Source organism: Mesoplodon mirus (genome assembly GCF_964341445.2).
Source record: "Mesoplodon mirus genome assembly, chromosome: 12".
Lineage (NCBI taxonomy): Eukaryota > Metazoa > Chordata > Mammalia > Artiodactyla > Ziphiidae > Mesoplodon > Mesoplodon mirus.
The window spans coordinates 27,519,627-27,544,050 of NC_138988.1; the positions used below are offsets into that span (position 1 = coordinate 27,519,627).

Sequence of the window (24,424 nt, forward strand, 5' to 3'; positions counted from 1 at the left end):
GCTTTGTAGATGAAAACACCAAGGCTCAGGCCCATAAATAAGCATCTTGGCTCTAAGTATCAGGTGCTTTGTGAAAGGCAAGTTAGTCTGTCAATGTTCGATTTCAAGTCTTTCAGCCTCGAATCAGGTAAGCTTTAAACGTTCATCTACTTTTAAGATTAAAAATAACTATTCAGTAACAGAAACTACTATACATAAAATAGATAAGCACTAACAATTTACTGAATAGCACAGGGAACTATATTCAATGTTTTGCAATAACCTATAATGGAAAATAATCAGAAAATATAACTGGATCACTTAGCTGTACACCTGAAACTAATACAGTATTCAGGCTTGATACTTGAATTCTATCCCTGAAAACTATGGAGGCCTAAGAAAAAGAGAACCGTTGCCTAGGCTGGAGACTCTGTGAGAAAAACGATGATTACGATGAGCCCCGCCCCCTCCTTTTTTTAATCAGTTCAACTGGCAAATTACAGTTTGCCTGTAATATATACATTTCTATGGGCATTTTCCTGAAAATGCTTAGACAGTGCTAGTGAAGTCAGAAATAATTCTGAATAATGTTGAAAACAAAGGAGGTTTTGTTTAATCTTACACTGTTGCATTAGAAATGAGCCAACAATCCAATAAGACTTATCACCCTTTCAAGTTTCAATATAGCTTATTGCCAAGTACATTTTTAGTTTTAAAGCTCAGCATGAGGGGAAACAGATCAGCAACGGGGTTTAGTCTATACAAAAGAAGTCTGTAACTGTCTTGGGTTTTAATACAGTTTGCCCAAGGAAGTGGGATTAGGGCCCTTTGAACAGATATTAAAGACATAATGACGAACCAGGCTTCTAAATTTAACCAAATACATAGATTAAGTATAGGATTGGATGTGATCCTGAATAATCTATCTAAGGCTTAATTTCCATATCTGAAAAGTGGGAATAATAAAACTACATACCTCAAAGAGCTATTTTGATGATAACATGAACTGGAAATTATCTAATTTGGCTAAAGACTGCCAAAGGGATTTTAATAATGGTGGAGGAACGGCAGAAAAACCTTTTGAACACAGACAGTAAACTAGGGAATAACTGATCATCTTGACAGACTATGACAAAGAAATGCTACTTCTTAATTCAGTAGGAGCTCTGATCGCATGGTTATTTTGCTTACAGATAGGGGCAGAGACCCCTAAGCAGCAGTGACTTTTGGGCTATTCACAGGATGATGGTCTTTGTAACGTTACAGTAGTGATAAATAAAAAAGCAAACAAAAAATGCAGAGACAGTATCTTTAGAAAAAACTACACACTACTGAATCTGACTTTCAACCCTAGAGCTATGAGTGCAGACATGCATGATTGCAGCATAGCCCCCTTGGGCCTCAGAGAGACACCGAGATGACGGGGCTGGTGGCCCTGTATCGTCGCTGTCCACAGAACACGTATTGATTCACTCACTCAGTCTCCTCCCCATACAAATGAGCTCTCGGATATAGTGACTGTCCTCTGTTAAGTGAGGATAACAAAACACTGACTCATCCAACAAACGCACGTTTTAACAACCCTAAATGCCTCCAATTTCCATATGCCGAACAGAGTAGACCCCTATTGCCAGCTAATTTGAAAATTTACATGCCAGTTTTTAGCTTAAGATTCTCAACTTTGTTGCCATTCTATCACACAGAAGCAGTCTTGGTATTCCGAAGCTGGAGCAGAAAGCGACAAAGTGAAGTTCCTACTGACTGGGCACACAGTCAAATGCATGTCATCAAGACTAGGGGTTCACTCACATGCTGTTCTTTCTTGATTAAAAAACTCACTACTCTGACACTCACGGAGGCAGATCGTTTTTGTTTTTGTTTTTACTTTGTGCGCTTACAAGTCCTCATAGTAACTTCTGAAGACCCAACTATTTCGAAACTTAAGAATGCAATGAGAGCTCAGCAGAAGCAGTTACACTTATTTTCGTAAACGTGCTCACCCTTCTCCTCTAGGGTCTAGCAACCCCAATAGGGAAGGACTTAGTCAAGGTCTTAAAGCTTAAAAGGTCTTAAAAAGCACCATCAAGTCCGAACAAGGAAGCCTTTCCTAATCTCCCCCCCCCCCGTAATAGATTGGGCTTGCCTATGGATTGGGGGAAAATAAAGATACATCGTTAGTACTTTTGATACCGTTTTCCTTGGGCTAGGCAACATTTCTATGATGTGGCGGCACTGGACATATACAATAGCAAAATGAGACAGGTGACTCAAGTTCCAATCCTGGCTCCCATGGTTCGTATATGCCCTTGGGCAAGTTACTTCCCTCAGTTTTCTCAGCTACTAAAGGAGATGCTGAGAGTACCTGTGTCATCGAGTTGTAGAAAGGATTAAAGGAGTTAATACACGTAAAAATATAATCAATAAATGTTAACTACTGTTATTGTTCATTTATTTTTCAACAGTGACATATAGCAACTAAGAGGTCGGCTTAAGATCGTGAATTAGTGAGGTTAGAAAAGGACCTTCTTCAAAACCTTCTGGGCTTCCCTGGTAGCTCAGTGGTTAACAATCCGCCTGCCAGTTCAGGGGACATGGGTTCGAGCCCTGCTCTGGGAAGATCCCACATGCCGCGGAGCAACTAAGCCCGCACGCCTAGAGCCCGTGCTTCGAGACAAGAAGCCTGCGCGCAGCAACAAAGACCCAACACAGCCAAAATAAATAAATAAAAATCTTCTCCCACACTGCCATGTACAGTACAACTGAGGGGTGAGTGATATATCACCGGCATTAGGGATCAGTGCTGATCCTATTGGAACTGATAGGGTCAGGAATGGTAAGACTAGGAAAGGCACCTGTGCAGACGTACAAGATGAGAAGTCTGAATTCCCTCTCTAGCATGTACAGACACTGTAGCCCTGTGACAAGGTAATTTATGCTCTGGCCTCCCGGGCTCATTAATATATAGCAGATGTGCTTTACTTACCAAGCTCTGGTTGTCTGGCAGCATGACAATGATCTGTGCATTATGATCCCAAATCATTCGCCAGAAATCTTTCGTAGTATGTGGCAGAGGATGCTGGGTTATGATAAATTCATTGCTCCTGTAATAGCCCTTCAGTTAGGAAGACGAAAAACCAGTGATTGAGTGTTTAACTCTGCAGCAGTAAAATACATTCATGAAATAAGACTAGCACTGTTTTGGCCTCACGAAAATAATCAAAAGAGGCACTCAGTGCATTTGGCTAATTTTTAGATGTACTTCTCCTAACATGTATAGACAGTTTTCTCTCCACGTCCGATGCACTTCTAGTTCCCTCTGCTGTCTTTACTTGACAGCAATTTCAACATTTATTCCAAGACTAGATGGGTGAAATTCACGAAAAGATTAATTCCTTAACAAGCATTTCTGTGAACTTAAGCAATTTTTGTGTCCTCACCGATTAGGTATCCTTGGTTAGAGGTTTCCAGATACAGAAATCTCTATAATTTTGATATTACCCCTCAAGAAATTACTTGAAAAATGAAAGTCACATAGGTGGTATCTGCTGTTTAGCACCTTTCAGTTTAATTGACTTTATTTATAATTAACTGTTGACTCTCACCATGATATAAGAAGCATTAATGTAGTCTGTTCCTTTCATTCCAGGCAACGGTGCAAGGCCCACTCGAGCACGCTCAGCTATGACATGGAAAAAACGAAAACACCACATTTGCCTCATTACCCCTCACCACCAACAGCACTTTCTGAGAGTTACTTGGTGAGTAATAGAGCTCTTTGGCTCCCCTTTCTTTTTAAGACTTACCTATATTTTTAAACAAGCTACAGCATTATCAGCTAAGGAAGAATGTAAAATGAAATTCTGCTGCATGTGCCCAGCAGGACCCAGACGTTCTAGGAATAACACTTGACTGTGGGAGAGGCTTTCCCAGCAGATCACTAAGAGGATACTCTGTGTGGAGATGACACAGGGTTTCAGGTCACTCTTGACCCTGGTTTGATATTCCTACAATTATACCAATGTATTGTAGTTTGCTCTTTTGCCATCCCCTTACTCCCGATCTTTTTCTTTGGGAAGGGCTTAGAAAATATTGGCCTCTTTCAGTAGAGAGAATCTCTCCACTGACCACCCATGCCTGTGTATACAGTGTACTACACACAGTATCCACTGCTGTGTCCCAAGTTATTTATGCAGCGGTCACCACCTACCAACGGTGCCTTAGTCTCAATAGCCAGAATAATTTAGCAATGTAGTTCCAGCTGTGCAGATTAATCCAGGACTCTCTGTTTGAAGAGAGCATTAATGCCACAGTGATAATGACTTTACATTTTTTTTTAAAGGCAAGACATGGTAGAAATAATCTAACTCTTGAATTTCGAGGTGAACTGAAGCTAGCTTTCATGTCACATAGACGCAGCAACCTGCTGGTGCCGACACCCACCCCTCCCGTTTTGATCAAACTGCTTCAGTTGTCCTCAGCATAACTTTTCCCCTTGGTAGTGGCTGCCTCTTTACCTAACATGCAAAATCCAAAGAGAAAACGAACACAGGCAAGTCAAACTGATTTTAAGATCTTACAGGGCACGACTGAAGAGTTTCTGTTCTTTTCTTTGTTACACTCTTTCTGAGCACTGAAGCATTCCACGTATTTTGCATTACACTGTGTGACCAGCTGAAAGAAAAGCAACATTTTAGCCTTCATTCAAAGGATTATAATTGTGCCTGTGTTAACTTATTGTGGTAATCATTTCTCAGTATATATATACATAACTATCAAATTAAACTTGGAATTCTTTGACCTACATGCAGCGTTGTCTATCTCTGTCAAGCGGGGAAAGACAACAAAACAAAAACAAAAGTATAATTGATAGCATCTGCTTGATGATCTGGCACAAATACTATGATCAGATTACTAATGAATTTTAAACGTTTTTGTATCCCAAAGGACACTTTTTTGTGTTTCAAGAGTGGTAGCTTTTTCAGTTGTCTTGGTTGTTTGCGTGCTTGTTTTATTTACTATTAGGCCTTAGGTTTCTTGACTACAGGCACTACGTAAGCAGCATTTGTTGAATTAATGTGGGTTTCTCTGTTGATGATGTCACTGATTCCTCACAGCCACATGAGACGGAGGTGGCTCTATACTAGCAAAGACGGCTTCGTGGTAATAAGAGCTAATTATGGTAAAGAATTGACTAAGTTCTCAGTAAATGTCTGTTAAACTGAACTGACATTGTTCTAAGGCTGTTATAAATAATTGGCCCAGTAGTTTGGTTATTCTTCCTGTGTATAGAGCTTGGTTGAATCATTCTGTCAAGCTTTTGGGGGTGGGGTGGGGAGGGAGGGGTCCATGCTAACAGAGTATATGGGAACAGTGTTCTCTACCTAGAGGTGGATGTAGTTGGTTAATATGCCTGTAAAGGAACAAATGACCTGGTTGCCTTTGATGAATTTTTAAAACTGTAGAAACAAATGTTGCAGAAACAGAAAAGGCAGAATTTAATTAAGAATTATGGGTACTTAATTTTTTTAAGAATTCATTTTAAACATTCAAAATGAGACACTATGTCCTCACTATTGATTACCTCAAATGGTTTGCAGAGTAGTAAGGATGTTATAAAAGGAGACCTAGAAATTTAAAATTGTTATAACTGAACTTGGTGAAATTGATCTATTTTTCATTTCATATCACTTGTTATCATTTGCTTGACAGTCTCATTTCTTGAGCTGAGACTCGAAGGTTTCAGTATCTATGGAAGGTTTTACCATGAAAACTAAAACTACAGAGATTCATCTCATTCTTTCCATCTTGACACAAAATGAGATATTACATATAGAACAATGTGCAAAAAAGCCTGGTTTTTTAAAATCTAATGAAAGACTACGAAATAGGAAAGCACTTAGTACTTTGGTTGTACTAAGTACTAAGATGTACTGAGATGACTGAGCTTTCTGATCTTACTTAGTTTAATAGTTCTTATAGTCTCTTTTGTTCACTCAATTCCATATAGATCTTTACACCTCATGCCCCTATCAAAGAAAAAGAATAACCATTTAGGAAAAGTTAACTAAAGTTTCTTTAGTATTCCGTAAGTAACTAGATCTTTTCTAGTTTCTAAATTATCTGCTAGGATAGTCATTCAAAGAGCTTTGCTCTTAAGAGAATGCCAAAAATAGCCGTTCTCCATCAGGGTAAGATGGTATTTGTTCAGAAAAAAATACAGAGGATATCTTTTGGACTGGAACGACTGACAGAGTACTGTGTCATTGGGGCCAGGGGCAAATGTTAAAGTCGTAAACTGTGCAGAAGAAAATACAGCATGGCACTGTCTACCTGGAAACCCACAATTAATACGGAAGTCGAAACTTGATCTTCCCATGGATTACATCTGAGGAGTACAAATAGTAATCCATTTCAGTCTAGACATTCATGCAAAAAAGACATGACCCTCCAAACTCAAGGCATTTCTTTACCTCCTTGCTGCTTTGCCAAAGAAACGTATTGAAAGCACTACCTTGAACTGTTTTTCCAATCGTGTCTTTCCTCCTGCTCCTGGAATGAGGATACTGTTAACGTAACTATGCAGCTGACTGGAAGATACTTCAGTCTCCTTTCCAAGAATGGCTTCCAACAAGGCATCGTGGATGAAAATGTACTGCTCCTAAACGGTACACGACATGGTAGTCACTGAGGAGAGCTGGGACAGGGCAGCCACCTCTGTCCCCTGCGTGAAATCGACCTTAGATGAACTCTTCCCCTAGCAGGGACCTCCCTCATGCATTTACAGCCAGGGCGTCGGCTCCAGTCAATCCTTCCTTCCTTCCTTATCTGTCAGAAGTTATTTTAGGGTAGGGCCTGTGCTGCGTTTAGTTCTGTATTCCATAGCACGCCCCAAACAAAGCAGTGGGAAAACGTGTGTTCAGTGAAGGGCTTCAGAACCATTCTCTCGTATATATCTCTCAGGCTAAAAAACAAGGTTTAACCGCCCCCAGCATGGAATACACAGCACTAGAGAAAACTGTATCTGCTTCATTTAAGAGCCACACAGAAATGGACGCCTGTAAGCCAAAGAACCGTATCCCGGTTAGGACATCTTCCAACACCAACCTGTAAATTCCTTCCAGCTCCAAGAGAATGCTTATGTCTCACTCTCAACCATTTCAACTTTCAGTTCAGGCGTGTGCTGGACTCACATGAGAACACCAGCAGCCCCTCCTCACCTCAGTCTGGACGAGGTAGTTGCGCTGTGTCCTGATATGCTTCAGGAATCCCAGGACATTGACTGTGCTTTTGTCTTTTATCTGTTGCAGCATGCTGTCGATCACAATGTAGGTGCCCGTCCTGCCCACGCCAGCACTGGAAGAAAGGCAGACGCTCAACCAGGACACCTGCTGCTCTACCAGGTCATGAACCATGGATTACAAAAATTATCATCTGAGTCTCCAACGCGCTGAGAAATAACCTGCGTCAACTACACTAGGTTCTCTCAACAAGAGGGTTATTATGACTGACATACGGATAGCATCCAGAACCTTCAATAGGATCCTTCCTCCCTCGTGAGTCTTGAGGGGGAGGGAAGACTGCCCTTCTACCATACGTAAAAATATAAAATATGTATAAATATAAATAAATAAAAATAGTTACAGATTTGCTTTCTCAGCCTTGCTTGCAGCTCAAGCAAAGGGTTTAACTCTGTGATGCCAGGGGCTGCAAGGTGTCTCTCCTGGCAGTAGCCATCTCCACACCAGAACCACCCCTGCCGAGGCATCGCCTTGATTCTCCCGCTCCCCCAGGGATTCTGGGAGAACACACTATCCTTTCAATAAGCCCCCTTTGTGCACAACTCCCGCCCAGGGTGCTCAGTACTGCCAAGTTCCTATTTAAAGGGCTACTTTCCTTTAGTAATCCAGGGGTAGAAGAAGAAGAGCCCCTGTGGAGAAGCTGGCCTCGTTTACTCCCGTTTCCTGATTGTTATTTCAGCAAAACAACCCAACCCAACCCAGGGAGACCCGAGTTCTGCCGTATTGAACCACAGGTTGAACCACAGGCTTCGTTTGGCAGAAACCTGCTGCCTCAGGCTCCCCATCTCACACAGTTTTGTTGATGATACCCAAGTGCTTTGATGGATAGAGCTTCACCCCTATTTTAGTGATTCTAAGTGGGTGAGCAAAAATGTAGAGTCCTCATGGGACTTTAAACAGAAGATGGGTTCCGACGTCTGCAAAGGACCTGCTCTGTGGAAGCATGTTATGAGAACAGCCCCAAAGAAATGCTGAGAAAAGGCCGGGCAGCTATGTAACATACATCACAGAATAAGCAACATCTATTTGAATACCAAAGTGAAAAAAGCCCAGCAATCCAAATGAACCACAATAAAAGCATTTTTGAAACCATCAGCTAAGGTTGTTTAAGGTAGTTAGTTAACATGGGAAAACAGGCTTTATCTGTGCTTTAAAAATATAGCACGTATAAACTGAAAGCCTTTCACACATAAACTAAATATTATTATTTGGATGAACCCTACAGAAAAAAACCATGTTCAAGAACCCAAAATCTCTAGTGCGGAAAGTTCTAAACTTGTGTGTAAGGTTTCTATATATTAGGAGCTGCCAACAATTTCCCTATAAACACGGGATTTTTTTATCAGTAATAAGAAGGCGTTATAAACACTGGAGACTCATCCTCTAAGAGCAGATTTGTTTTAACCTCAGAAGCAGCAGATGGTTTCTTAATGTGAGGGGACTACAGTGACTCTCCATAACCCTAACAGGTCTCATTGGCCCCAGTTTTCAGCGTAAGACTCCGGTTCTAAATCGAACAAAGCAGCAGCAGGGCCACAGTGGTCCCAAGTCCGCACAGCCCACACCTGCTGCTCTGCCCGACTCAAATGCTGAATCCCAGGCAGAAGAAAGGGGACGCCGCCGGCCTCACCTGCAGTGCACCAACACAGGGCCCATTTCTGGAGTCCGGGCTGCTGAGGACCTCCTCACGAAGGTCAGGACCGGGAGGGCATACTCGGGAACTCCCATGTCGGGCCACTGCGTGTAGTGGTACTGGATCACTACCCGTTCATTCTGACGCCCCTTGGGATTTCCCTTCTGACCCTGAGAGAAAGGTGAGAGAAGATGGCTTTAAGCTGAGGGTGGGCATTCTGGTAAAAATCACATAAGGATGTCAGCAAACCTGACCTCTGTTCCCATTCGCCTTAACTGCTGTTCCTGGGGTTGGTTATTCCCTCTCTGTGGCCCCCTCATGCCCAAAATGGAGACATGACCTGGGTGCATGAGAAGGATCAGACATCTCTTGGAAGAGAAAATGGGTTAAGACTGTACCAAGAATGAATGTTTAATATCGGTTTTCTCGACCGATCCAAGCACTTTGTAATTGGCCTACAAGGCCTCCATTTCCTGACTTCCTGCCCCAGCTCATCTGACTGTGGGCCGGGACTCACATTCTTTCTCCACTGTCCGGGTTGGACCTTTAGGAGCCAGAGTGCTTGTGCTGTACACTCTCCAGGAAGTGTGGGGAGGGTCCTAAGTGACAAGTGGTTCGAAATCTCTAGAGTCAAAGGCAACAATCAATTTATCTGTCACTTTCATAAAGGAAAACTACTCTGAAGAATTCATTTAAGTGGCTGCACTTTTTACACTTGAACCACTTTGGATGAAAAATTTCCCCAAATAGATCACTTGCTGTGATTTTTTTTTTTAATTACCAATACCTCTAAAATAAAAATTTTTTTTTGATGATTCAGGGTCATTAATCCATTGACACTGAACCTTGTAGGGTGTCTGCCTTTGGATGTCTTTGATTTCTTAATTCTTCTGTTACCTCTCATTTTCCTATTTCTTCCGCATTTGCAGTTACTACGGTCAGTGTGCAAAACACCTAACGTTCCTACTGGACTTCCTCCTCCGGCTTAAGCTGTTTCTAAAATAAGAGTAAGTGGGCTGTGTTTAAATAAACTGAGGTGCTTCCGTGAGTAATGGACACTGTACTTCATGAGTATAAACCGGTTATTGGTTAGCTTGAGCCAGTTAACAGCTCTATTACAGAGAACACAGATAAAAACAGTGCAGCTGATTTTTATATACTTCTGCTATTCTTGGAAAAAAACTATACCCAGAAAGGACAGTTAACCTTGGATCACAAATGGGCTTCAGAGCCACTGACAGTGCGTATAAAAATCTCAGTAAGGGCTTCCCTGGTGGCGCAGTGGTTCAGAGTCCGCCTGCCGATGCAGGGGACACGGGTTCATGCCCTGGTCCGGGAAGATCCCACATGCCGTGGAGCGGCTGGGCCCGTGAGCCATGGCTGCTGAGCCTGCACGTCCGGAGCCTGTGCTCCGCAATGAGAGAGGCCACAACAGTGAGAGGCCCGCGTACCGCAAAACAAAACAAAACAAAACAAATCTCGGTAAATGTGAATTCTTCTGGGGCAAGAGGGAGACAGTTTTATCACATTCTCAAAGATGTCCAAGACTAAAAAAATAAATTAGGAACGACTGCTACAAACAACTCCCATACCTAAACCTCTGTAGAGTACTACTTCACATTTTCCTAATGAGCATCTGTCTTGAGTTCATAGTACTGCTACAGTGATCTATGAGTCTCGATGGGACAGTGGATTTTCAACAAGAGAAATTGAGATAACTTGAAAGCACCATTTCCACAAGGTGTAATTCTCAGGATGGTAACAGTTCTACTACAGAGAAGGTTTTTATTGTTAAGTCACATTAGGAAACACAACAAAGTTATATCGGTTTCTTAACTCTAGCACTCTCGGTACTTGTGTTCCTTGTAAATTTCTAAGGGGGAATACATACTACATGGCATTCATTTTCCATACTTATTGAAGCACAGAATTTGATTCCTGCAAGCATCTTGCAGGGCTAGTATCCCTTGGGACACACTTTGGGAAACAGTGCTTTAAAGCTGTCAGAAAATTGGAATTAAAAAGCTACATCATCAAACAAACAGATGCTGCCATATTTGCTGGTTACCAAAACCTCAGAGGACCTTTTTTCCCCCCCAAATGAAGCCTCCTTCATGGAGAGATTAAAGAACTCAATCAGGCCAGTTAAATTCTATTATGTGCTTTGCCAGTCAGTATCTTTCACACCATACACTGATGTCAATCAAAAGAGTTGTGAAAAAAATGTTTCAAAAATACTTTTTTAAAAACCAAGTTGGTTATGAGAGTTGGCCTTAGTTGCACAGTAATTTTCGTACTAGTTTAAAAAGAGATGCCCTGGCAGCCCCCCCAACTCCTTCAATACCTTTTTCACTTTTGTATTTCGGACTGAAAAACGACGAACAGTATAGCAGGCGTGTACTTTTGTGCTCTTCAGTGTGACAATAATGTTTCCATACTCCTCACTGTTCTCTGTGGGCCAATACTGATCACATTTTCGCTGCAAAAAAGGAAAAAGCTGTAAATTGTAATTGCAATTGATGTCACAACTCCAATGTTGATAATGTGGTTTCAAATGACGGTGTTGAGACACAGGCCATATCACCATGTGGTTGACTAAAAAAGGAATGCATGGGCTGAAGTCCTTGCAGGCAGATGTGACCTCTGAAGAGGTTAATCTTGGGACACGTTTGGGCAAGATCATTTGAGAAATGGGCCTAGTATTCATGATCATCTTTCAACACATGATGTACTTTACAAGAAGGTCTAAGAAAAATCCTGTATATTTGACCTCTACGAAATGTGGGTAGGATATGTCATCAAGGGAGTTTAAGTATCATTTGGGGAGGCTGGCCTGCATTCACAGTTAACACAAAGTCTCTTGCAACTGTGAGAGCCTTCGTGTTAAAAACTGGGTCACCAAAGGCAGAACAGGGATTCCACCGTCAAAGTGAAGCAGTAGTGATTCTGAGTAACCAACCAGAGCCTGGATCCTTATTCCAGCTTAAATTCACGTCTAATGTAAGCTCATAACCCAATAAAGTTAACATATGAATCATCATCTTAAAAAAAGGTTCTCTTAGTGATGGTCAAGGTGTTTAAGCAGTCTTTACTCCCCACAGTGCGAACTATTAGTAGTTCCTTGACTAAACTGTTTCTTCCAACGTCCCTGCTTTTGTTCTTTCTCTCCCAGATACTTGGAACGTCCTTCCTTCTCTTTTCAAGTCTGTGTAACTCTTCCTCCTCCTCTTTCACTGTCCAAATCTCACCTCAGATATTAACTCTTTAAAAAAATCTCTGTACTAGAGGATGCATTCCTGTGTTTTGCAGCACCCCCCCCCCCATTAATACCCTATTCACCTCAATCATCATGTTTAACCCACTCTGGTAAGTGCCTAGCTCACTTTCCTGGCAGGGAGGCCACTTCTCTAACTCTTTCAGCCTTGCCAAGTTTCTACCCTACAGCGGTACTCCACAAATATTTTTTTGAATGAAGGTACACAATTAAGCCAACAAGCTCTTACTCTTCCTTTTTCCACAAGGTTCGTAATCATGACAATGATTCCAGTGTTTTGTTCCCAAATCATCCTCCAGAAATCTTCAAATGTAGACTTTAACGGTCCCTGGGTGGCGATGTAGGCTTTCGCTTTGTTGTAACCCTTCAAAGATGACACAGCACAAAGTAAGATGAAAGCAGTATCACAGACCAGTTAATAATTCAAGTGCCTTCCGTATTGAGTAGGCTGTGCTTCTCATGTGAGCTCTGTGCAGTATGAAAACACATTCAACAGTCTCTGCAGCACTCTTCATTTATCAGAAACAGGTTTATAAAAACATTTCTGACTTACATCGACATAGTTTGCATTAATGTAGTCGCTGTGCTTAGAGTCTTTTCCTGGTAAAGGTCTTAACTTCACCCTACTGTGATCATCTACAGAGGATAAAAAAAAAAAGCAAAAGCAAAATGTATAATTAAAAAACTAGCAGCATTCTAAAGCACAAAACAAGGCAAAGAGGCAACATGGCATCTCCCAGAGTGGCCCGAGAAACCTGGCAGAAGAACAACTAAAAATTCAAAGCTACAGCATTCAAACCCATCTCCAAACGATAGGGAAATTCCTACCTCATGCTCTGACCTGTGAGTGCTAATATGCAAGAAATGCAAATTGTGGTCCTTATTAGTTCATGTAAAACAATTCAAGTTGCAACCCTCCCAGATTTCCTCGTCCTATATTTTAAAACCAGTTTCCAAGCCCTTTGATTACTCATGCCCAACACCCTCCCCACTGATATGAATATAAAAAGGTGATTTTATTAGATCAAGTCCAGAACATCTATTTTCCTGAGGTGCCATTGCTAAATTCAGCTGGACTCCCCATCACCCCAGCAGACCCTGAATAATTGAGGGAGCCAGAGCTTGCTTCTAAGAGTAATCTCTTCACAGGAATCTGAAGTCCATGATCAGATTTAAGATCCACTTAACCTTCCCCTACGAACAAAAGGTGAGTGGTGATATGTGCCTCTGGTTGCCCAACAGAATGAGCTTGTATTTATAGGATAACAAACAAAAGAAAGCTGAGGTCATACTTTTATTTTTCCCTAGCTAGAAAGAGAATGGGCAAAAGCCCAATTTCCATTTCCATTTATAATCATGATCGTAAAAGGCTAGCTCGAAAAGAAGTCCAATGAGTGGATTAGCCTAGACATTACTGACCCCAGACTATATCAAGCACTTTTGGAAAGCCCTCCACATTCTTGGAACTGTGAATTGCTTTTGTTGTGCTGACAAACTCTCAGACTGCAGTGAATCTGAACAGGGGCTTCCTGATATAAATGAGCCCCAACTGAAAATACTCTACTAGGGCATCTGGATCCTATGCCTTAGGAGCATTATATTGTTACTTCTCAAACTGACAAAGAGGAACAAGTGTTCCTCAAGTTGCACAATTCATATTTCATCAAAAAGGTAACAGACTAGCTAAAAAGATCAATACTGGAGGTGGCATCCACGTGTGCCTTGAAAGCTGTGATGGCTCCATGAGAGAAGGCTCTTCCTATATTGTGTTCCAGGCACATTCATGGACTAATTTTACTTGTTCCATAACATTTCCATGCTACTCTTTGCTATATAAAGGCATTAACATAGGGGTAGACCAAGGTGCCGCGTGATGTGCCCAGAGTCTGACCAAGTGGCCAAGAGAGCACCAAAACCCAGCTCTCTGAACTTAGGAAAATAAAACCACATCTAATTTGAATTTGTGAAAGTAAAACCTCAAATGAACTTGTGAAAGTACAAACATGTCTAAGAAGAACTGGTGGTTTTGTGACAAAACACTATGACCCTTGGGCACATCACACAGAAGTTGCCTTGATTTCCTCCCTCTTCTCTGCCACATACTTTTAGCTAAGGCAGTGAGCTCACTAGAAGTAGAGGTTGCTATGGTGGAGAGTGATGTGTGTGGACATATGCAAGGCATATACACGTGTATATGTCTGCCTGACTTATATGGTTAGAAATGAGGTCTATAAATGGACAAGTCCTCACAATCTCAGGGAGGTGAGCCTTGACTGGCTTGGCCAACAAATACTGCCAGAGTCAATCTATCCAAAGACTGGCAAGAAAAGAAAAGTTTTACTCTTCTTTCTTGTTCTCTTCTTTTCCTTCTCCTCATTCTCTCAGGTAACTGAAACAAATACTCTCATTCAAAAATGACTTTTGGTTCTTTTAAAACGTTTTCTAGAAGATGTAAAACTACATTCACAGATGACATGATCCTGTATATAGAGACCCTAAGGTCGTATATGACAACTCCACAGCTACCATCATACTCAATGGTGAAAAGCTGAAAGCTTTTCCTCTAAGAATGGGAACAAGATAAGGATGTCCACTCTTGCCATTTTTATTTATCATGGCATTGGAAGTCCTAGCCAGTGCAGTTAGGCAAGAAAGAGAAATAAAAAGCATCCAAATTAGAAAGGAAGAAGTAAAACTGGCACTATTTGCAGATGACCTGACATTATATATAGAAAATCCTAAAGACTCCATCAAAAAACTGTTAGAACTAATAAATGAATTCAGTAAAGTTGCAGGATACAAAATCAATACACAAAAATCGATTGAATTTCTATACAGTAATAATGAACTATCAGAAAGAGAAATTGAGAAAACAATCCCATTTACAATTGCATCAAAAAGAACAAAACACCTAGGAATAAACTTAACCAAGGAGGTGGAAGACCTGTGTACTGAAAACTCTAAGATATTAATAAAAGAAACTGAGGAAGACACAAATAAATGGAAAGATAGTCCATGCTCATGGATTGGAAGAACTAATATTGTTAACATGTCCATACTACTACCCAAAGCTATCTACAGATTCAATGCAATACCTATCAAAATTCCAATGGTATTTTTCACATAAATAGAACAAACAATCCTAAAATGTGTGTGGAACCATAAAAGACCTCAAATAGCCAAAGCCATCTTGAGAAAGAGGACAAAGTTGGAGGCATCACACCCCCGACTTCAAATTATATTACAAAGCTATAATAATTAAAACAGTATGGTACTGGCAATAAAAACAGACACACAGATCAATGGAACAGAGTAGAGAGCCCATAAATAAACACACACATATATAGTCCATTGGTTTATGACAAAAGGGCCAGGAATATACAATGGGGAAAGGACACTCTCTTCAATAAATAGTGTTGGGAAAAGTGGACAGCGACATGCAAAAGAATGAAACTGGACCACTACAGTCCACCATACATAAAAATTAACTCAAAATGGATTAAAACCTTGAATTTAAGACCTGAAATCATAAAACTCCTAGGAAAAAACAACAGAGAAAAAAAGCTCCTTGACATAAGTCTTGGCAGTGATTTTTTTCAATCTGACACCAAAACCAAAAGCAACAAAAGCAAAAATAAACAAGTGGAACTACATCAAACTAAAAGTTTCTGCAAGCAAAAGAAACCATCAACAAAATGAAAAGGCAGCTTACCGAGGGGGGAGAAAATATTTGCAAATCATGTATCTGATGAGGGGTTGACATCCAAAATATATAAATAACTCACACAAATCAATAGCAAAACGAGCAATCAGTTAAAATATGGGCAGAGGACCTAAATATCCATTTTTCCAAAGAAAACATATAGATGGCCAATGGGTACATGAAAAGGTGCTCAACATCACTAATCTTCAGGGAGATGCATATCAAAACCACGATGAAATATCACCTCACACCTGTTACAGTGGCTATTAACAAAAATATAGAAAATAACAAGGGTCACACAACTGTTAGAACTAATGAGTTTAGTCAAGGAGGTAAGATACAAGATCAACAGAACATACAAAAATCAATTATATTTCCATACACTAGCAATTAACAATCTGAAAATATCAAGTAAACAATTCCATCCAAAAGAATAAAATACCTAGAAATAAACTTAACAAAAGCACAACACTTGTAAAATGCAGACTGCTGAAAGGAATAAAAGATGACCTATATACATGGAAAGACATCCCATCTTCATAAATTGGCAGACCTAATTTTATTAAGATGGCAGTGCTCCCCATATTCAACTATAGATTCAAAATAATCTGTATTAAAATCCCAGCTACATTTTTTGCAGTAATAGACAGGTTGATCCTGAAATTTATATGAAAGCACAAGGGATCCAGAATAGCCTAAACAACCTTGAAAAAGAAGAGCAAAGTTGGAGGACTCACAGTTTCCAATTTCAAAACGTATTACAAAGTCAGTAATCAAGACAGTGTGGCAATGACATAAGGATAGACATACAGATTAATGAAAAAGAAAGGAAAGTCTGGAAATAAACCCTCACACTTATAGTCAGTTGATTTTTGGTGGGGTGCTAAGACAACTCAATGGAGGAAAGAAGAATCTTTTCAACAAATGGTGCTGGGACGACTGGATATCAACATGCAGAAGAATGAACCTGGACCCCTACCTCACACCATATACACAAATTAACGCAAATGGATCAAAGACGTAAATGTAAGAGCTAAGGCCAGAAAACTGTGACAGGTGTAAATATTCATGATCTTGGATTAGGCACTGGTTCGTTGGATGTGAGAACAAGACCACAGGCAACCAAAGAAAAATACACTGAATTTCACCAAAATTTTAAAAATCTGTACTTCAAAGGACATCATCAAGAAAGTGAAAAGACAATGCACAGAATAGAAGACAATATTTGCAAACTATATATCTGATAAGGGATTTGTATCTAGAATCTATAAAGAACTCAACAATAGAAAGACAAGTAATCCAATTAAAAAATGGGCAAATCAGGCTTCCCTGGTGGCGCAGTGGTTGAGAATCCGCCTGCCTATGCAGGGGACACGGGTTCGTGCCCTGGTCCGGGAAGATCCCACATGCCGCGGAGCGGCTGGGCCCGTGAGCCATGGCCGCTGAGCCTGCGCATCCGGAGCCTGTGCTCCGTAACGGGAGAGGCCACAACAATGAGAGGCCCGTGAACCCAAAAAAAAAAAAAAAAAAAAAAATGGGCAAAGGATCTGAACAGATATTTCTCCAAAGAAGATATACACGTGGCCAATAAATAACATGAATAGATGTTCAACATCACTAATCATTAAGGAAATGCAAATCAAAACTACCGTGAGATACGACTTCATACTTATTAGGATGGCTATTATCAAAAACACATAGTAACAAGTGTTGGCAAGGATGTGGAAACGTTGGAACCTGCATATATTGCTGCTGGGAATGTAAAATGGTGTAGCCACTTCAGTAAACAGTTGGGAAGTTCTTCAAAATGTTACACATAAAGTTACCATATGACCTAGCTATTCAATTCCTAAGTATATACCCAAGAGAGTTGAAAATATATGTCTGTACAAAACCTTGTACACAAATGTTCATAGCAGCCTTCTTCATAATAGTCAAAAAGTAGAAACAACTCAAATGTCCATCAAATGAGAAATTAATATGTGGTATATCCATAGCACAGAGTATTATCATTCAGCCATAAAAAGGAATGAAGTAGTGATAAAGGAATGAAGTAGTGATATAAGCCACACCATGGGTATACCTTAAAAACATCATGCCAAGGAGAAGTGACACAAAAGGCCATATATTGTATGATTCCATTTATATGAAATATCCAGAATAGGCAAACACACAGAGAAAGAAAGTAGGTACGTGGTCTCTAGGGACTTTGGGAGAGGGAGGAATTGGGAGTGACTGCTCATGGGTAAGGAAGTTTCTTGTTGGGGTCCTGAAAATGTTCTAAAATTAGATGGTGGTGATGGTTGTACAACTCTGTGTCGATAATAAAAACCACTGAAATTCACTTAAAATTTAAATTCAAATTAATGTTAAAATGGGTGAATTTTATATGGTATGTGAATTACATCTCACTAAAGTATTGTTTAAAAAATCTATCTATAGTAGCGTGCAGATTTAAGTGGTCCGATTTAAACGCGGTATTACATAAAATTACAAGTACTGTGTTCTTTACCATAGTGTATGTTAACCATAAACATCTGTGCCCCTGCCCTTAATATAGAAATGTATATTTTCAGCCAGTGACCCAAGCCACAGCATCTACGAAAAGTGGCCTTCTAGCCACAGAAGTAGCCTGTCCTCTTAGGGTATTCCTTGAGGCTCTGTAAGAAGAACACTTATTTGTTTGCATCCTGAACTTCCAGGGTATTCTTGACCCTGGAAATGTTTTGGACAGGACTAAGCTCATGGGCCATAAGGACTGGTATAAACTAATTACCTAATCTTAGAGAGAGTGCTTTGAAATTCAACTTCCTTGATTCAGTTCCCAGTATTTCCATTTGTGTTAAAAGACTTGGCTCTCATTGGTTAAGAACAATGTCAAGATAGCGACATGACATAACGTTTTGGTTCCCAGCATCGGATATGAAATCACTTCATGTAAAAACAGTAAAGCTCAGAACATTTCCTTCGATCACCTGATTATTAAGCAGAGATCTGACAGCTTCGTGAAAGACTCAGCGGGCAGAGTTTCCCCACTTCTTCTTCCACACTGTTGAAGATGGGCTAATGAGAGGTTAACTTGCAAGTGTAATTTTCTCTTGGCATCCTGATTCTGATGGCTTGCCTTTGAGCTTAGACCCAGCAGGAAGATTTCATTTCCCCGCAGTTGAAGATAGTTTAAAGTTTATTACTCACATGCTAAAATGTTGATGTATCTGTTTTTGTGCTTGTTATCTGGATGATTAGAATGTTCTGCAGTGATGTTCATATCAGCTGTACAGCGCTGGACCTCCTAGAGAAGAAAACAAACATCGAGACTTCAAAGATTTTTAGACGCGCTTTAGACGTTTAACAACAAGTCGTAGAAAGAAAGGAACTATTTACATCCAAAAGCACAGAGTATTTACACAGTTCCCAGCCATGGGCCACCGTTACCTCCCCAAACTCAACTTCAGAAATGATTACTGACATATTAATAACAAACGTATGAAGGATGTGAACGAAATAAAAGGATTTCATTCTTTACTAATTCATCAATCATCTACTTTATTCCAGATTTTGACCTAGGCATGGGGATTACAAAATAGTATCTCTTTTTGAGTATGTCACAGTCGGATGGTTGAGAACAACATGTGAAAGGATGATGACAGTCAAATGTGATTAGTAGAAAAGAGGCCTGAAGAAACTGATGGGAACACAGAGGAAGGCTTTAGACAGGAGGAGATGATTCACGCGGGCCTTAAAGGATGAACAGGAATATTCCAGGCAGAAGAATCATCTCCACCATGATTTGCAGTATGCTTATATTATAGTCCTTACAGCCTCGTTTTATAACTAACGGACTACAGATTGACTGTACTCAGCCCTGAAATGACACTAATAGAACTTAAACAGTTGTCATATCTGGCTCAAATATATATGGCTCTGATGCGTTATTTGTTAACTCTGAATTTATTTACATTATCCTTCTTTAGAAAAACAGCAGTGGGAGAAGCAACTCTCCTCTCCGGTCACCTTTGCCATGGATAGAAACATCATCCATTAGCCTAATACAAGATTGCTAAAAAGCCACATTTTTCTACACTGTATGCTTCAAACCCAAGACTGCACTGGCGCGAACTAATAAGGGAAGTCATTAGCAGCGCACAGCTGCGGCAAAGAGCAGGGGCAAAGTGACACAAGATGATCAGGAGACATGTTTTACATGTAACAGATGTAACAGAGTTTACGAGCATGCAGACTTTTCTTCACAAAGGAGTTGCATAGCAATTATGGATGATTTCCACAGCATTTACATCACGCATAATGAAACAAGGAACTGGCTGTCTTTCATATTTGCAAAGTACTTAGGAGGAACTCACTGTGATCAAAGAACTTAACTAAGGTACAAAAACAATGGGTCACTAACTATTCAAAGAAACCATATTCATGGACACCCGATTCCTGGAGGATATATATTCAATTTTTCATAATTGTAGGCATTCTCAGTGGAAGGAGGGGAGGGAGGGAGGGAGGGAAGGAAAGGAAGGAAAGGAAGGAAAGGAAGGAAGGAAGGAAGGAAGCAAAGAAAAAAAAGAAGAGCCACAGGCATTAATTCAACACACCTCTCTGGGGAAAGTGTGCGTTTCATGACGATTCTTTATCTGTTCTTACTTTTACTAAGTGTGATAAACTCTGATACTTGCTATTCTATCTAAAATGGTTTATAACCTACAGTTTGGCAAATGCTGGTTTAAAGGGCCTTAAGGCTGCCTATGGCTCTTTTCTCTAAAATAGATAATAAAATGTGAGCACAATGCAATGAGTCTGATATCTTAACATCTCCAAGAACAGAAGCAACGCTAGCCGTACTCAGAATATTTGCCTTTTAGAACTGCCTTGAAAGCCTGAGGCGTGCTCTTCTGAATAGTTTCAGGGCCAGAAAACCTTTGAAAATGGATTTGTATTCTGGAAGCCATTAATTCAATCTGTACACAAATCCATGAAATAAGCTGACATGCTTTGGTTTCTGGGTTTTGAAGGTCATACCTTTGGCATGTACCTCTTCAGGGCTGAGCTGCTCAGATATCTTGTGCTGAGCTTTCAGCTTTTAGTACCTTAGTTTGAGATTCGCTTTGTTTATTGATTTTTTTTTCCCATTGTGTGGCTCTGACCACACACTATGGACTGAGGTGGGGCCTCTATTATAGGCTAATGCAATTGACCAAGCCTGCGTGGGAGCAGCTGTCTGTACTGTTTAAAGCAGCCATTCAATATGGCCAATCAAACTCTGTGTTATCTAAAACTCTTGGTCTGATCCGTTGCCTCTATTTCACTTTAACAATTATATGAATGACAGAAAACAAAGGATAGTCATAAATAATGTTAAACCTGATTTTATGAGAACCCAAGGGGTTTGCCTATGGCCTTCTGATTTTGTCTTGTGGATAATAATGTCATCTGTAATTCCTTGCAGTACTGCCTGACTCATTTAGATGCTGATAATATCATCTGATCCTGGAGTGGCTTTTCTCCATCAGAACTGGCATTTCAAAGTTAATGTGATTTTAATAGGTGTTAAAACCTTTTGAAGTGACACTGGCCGATAGAGTGTGTATAGTAAAGTTACCTGTTCAGCACCCTGATAAAAAGTTTAAGATTTAAGCTTGTTTGTACTTTACTGTCTCTATAACAGAGCTGGTATTCTCAAAATGAATATTCTGCAAAGGAACAGGCACACGATCACAGAAAAGAGCCAACTGAGAACAAGAGATTTAAAATAAAGTATAACTTTAAAAAACGAACAAACAAAACCACTAAAAGTTGACAGACACAGAATTCTTGGGAGATGATACAGACTACATCACCTCCTGCCTGGAGTTGTGGATGTGAAAGGCTGTCCAAAGGGCACATGGTGACCTACTGTCCTCCCGTTCGGTAGCTCAAATTGAAAAAAAATAAGCCAACCAGAACAGATCTAGAAATCTTTCAGATTACTCAGCTTCACAGTGAAGCAAGCTGAGAAGGAAATATTTTGGACCTGGTGACCAAGTGTTAGACCGAGTGTGTGTAACATTCTTAGTGTCTGAGTTCAGGCAGCCCACAACGTGTTCAGGGGACTGTTGTACACAAGGTTAAGTCATGACCACAGCTCAGTGCTTTGTTTAGTGTCAGACTCAGAACTGGCCCTCGCCAGGTACTGGCCACACTCACCTTCCTACCTCTGCTCTCCTCCGCTCAGGCTACAAGCTGCTGCTGCCCTGACTTTCTTCAAATGCTGCTTTGACTTTGCTGTTCTCTCACTCAGACACCTCTAGAGAGATGCCAGATTCCTCAGCCAGGCTTTCAAGGTCCCATCCTATTTTCCACCCACTCCCTTCCCAATGCCACACAGTTTTAACTCTGTGCCCCTTGAACAGACCGTACGTATGACCTCCTGCTCTGGGCTTCACTGCCATTTTCCTTGCTAAGAATGCCTGTCCTTCTCTCCCCCATCCGAATCCATATGTCTTTATCTAAAATGACTGCCTTCGCCTCCAGAAAACCAACCCATCTTTGGAGAGTATATCACAGTATCTATCATCCTGCAGCTGGTCTATAAAATAGAATTATTTTTCCTGTACGATCTGTGAAATTTGGCTAACGCACGTTTTTTCTCACTCTCTATAAAAACCTCAACTTAACCAACTATGATGCTTTTCATGATAAGGGTTTAAAATGTTTTCCTGTGGGACATTTAAGACCCACAGTGGCATTTTGTCACCAAGGCTCCGGAAACTCGACAGGGCCACTTTCTGCCATCCTGCAGGCAGCATTCTTTCTGCAGCTTTCCCCCTCTGTCAGGAACTCTTGGTATGTGTCATCGGCAACACGAGAACTCTGCATCTTACATAAAGCGATTGTGGCCACTGGTCCCTTGGCACATGAGCTCAGGTGGACAAAGCTTTGTTCTCTTGATTTAAGATGAGCAACTGGCCCAAATTTAGCTCAGCTGGAGTTAATTGTAACAGACCTGATCCCCCAAAGGATCTTGTCAAGGGGTATTGGACCTCTGGCCTCATCTCCGCACTCAGCCTTTAAACCTGTGATGCCCCTGACCCCTGCCTATTAATTCTGGTGACCCACAGGGCCTTGGAGCTCCCCTGATCTTGAAAGATTATATGCTAGCTTCGCGCCTCTGGAAGCCTCCTGGATTATGACTGGGGAGGCCGGAGAAGAGTGAGGTTGATGTCAGCGAAGGTAGCCAAGGGAACAGTCACTAGACACTATCCTGGCATAAGGACTGACGTTATTTCCCCTGACTGCAAAATCTGCTAGAAGTATAATGTCCCCAGCTTTTAACGGCCTCCAAAATTTACCTGACAAGGAACAAAAGCTTGCTTTCAGCATCACCTCTAAACAAAGGCTCAAAATTACCAGTGAATCATTTCTCATTCTCCTCCAAGCAGCAAAGTTCTGAACATATGACAGCTATTCACCAAATTTGTTTTTTTCCATTTCCCTCCAAGATTTGACATCAAGATGGGGCAAATAGAACTTCTGCAGAAATACCCAATCAAAATACACAGGATCCTTTCTCCTTTGCTCTCCTCCAGAACTTCATTTCTGTATTAGCACTTATTTTGCTTGGCCCTCTCTCTACTTCAGCCGTGTATACTCTCGTCTTCCCCCATCAGGCTGAACTCCCTGAGGGCAAGCTCTCTGTCCCGTTCATCCGCGTGCCTTGTACCATGTAGGTACTCAGTACCTGCGGAGAATAGTAGGTCCTCAGAGAATGCTAGGTGCTCAGTAACTGCAGAATGAGTTGCTTTAACTCCTCTTAATGGGCAAATATTCACTGTGCAGTGGTTTCCTCTATAATCTTAAGATTAGTTCTTTGACTAATTTTAGGCCTCTATTCAGAGGTTATATAAGATTTTTTTTTTTTTTTTTGCAGTACGCGGGCCTCTCACTGTTGTGGCCTCTCCCGTTGCAGAGCACAGGCTCCGGACGTGCAGGCTCAGCGGCCATGGCTCACGGGCCTAGCTGCTCCGCGGCATGTGGGATCCTCCCAGACCGGGGCACGAACCCGTGTCCCCTGCATGGGCAGGCAGACTCTCAACCACTGCGCCACCAGGGAAGCCCTATATAAGATTTTTGTAAGTCAGATTCTCAGCCCTCTGGGAAGGCTCTAGCCCATAAAGACCATGTACTGGGCTCCCAGTACTCTTGTGGGGGGGGGGCGGGAGGCTCCTTATTTTGACTGCCCCCCCCTTTATTTTGCCAAGGAACTCACTGGCCCATCAGCTGCATGACCAGTTTTAGACAATCAACTGATAATCTTGGTTATCTCTCCTTTGACTTCAGCTCATTACAGGACATTACTTCCATGAGAGTCTGGAGGGCATCCAGGTTAAACATGTGGGCTTGAGTCAGAAAGCCTTGGTCTTAAACCCTATTGCTGCCACTTCCTAACTGAATCACCCAATGCCTCGGTTTTCTCACGGGTAACTTTCCTCATCTGCAAAATAGGGACAATAAAATAGCACGCACCTCATGGGGTATTTCTGAGGAACGAG

General features: G+C 41.1%; 1 protein-coding gene across 4 annotated transcripts in view; it reads right to left on the reverse strand.

Moving 5' to 3' along the window:
- PTPRG (protein tyrosine phosphatase receptor type G) overlaps positions 1-24,424 on the reverse strand; it is a 747,832-nt gene that overhangs the window by 20,462 nt on the left and 702,946 nt on the right. For all 4 annotated transcript variants that reach the window (XM_082638320.1, XM_082638318.1, XM_082638319.1 and 1 more), the window contains 10 exons: positions 19,083-19,179; positions 12,738-12,820; positions 12,414-12,548; positions 11,255-11,389; positions 8,908-9,080; positions 7,197-7,332; positions 6,491-6,637; positions 4,557-4,650; positions 3,582-3,658; positions 2,963-3,091 (listed from right to left, as the gene is read on the reverse strand). In XM_082638320.1, the coding sequence (XP_082494446.1) occupies positions 2,963-3,091; positions 3,582-3,658; positions 4,557-4,650; positions 6,491-6,637; positions 7,197-7,332; positions 8,908-9,080; positions 11,255-11,389; positions 12,414-12,548; positions 12,738-12,820; positions 19,083-19,179 (1,206 nt within the window). The remainder of the gene's footprint in view (positions 1-2,962; positions 3,092-3,581; positions 3,659-4,556; positions 4,651-6,490; positions 6,638-7,196; positions 7,333-8,907; positions 9,081-11,254; positions 11,390-12,413; positions 12,549-12,737; positions 12,821-19,082; positions 19,180-24,424) is intronic.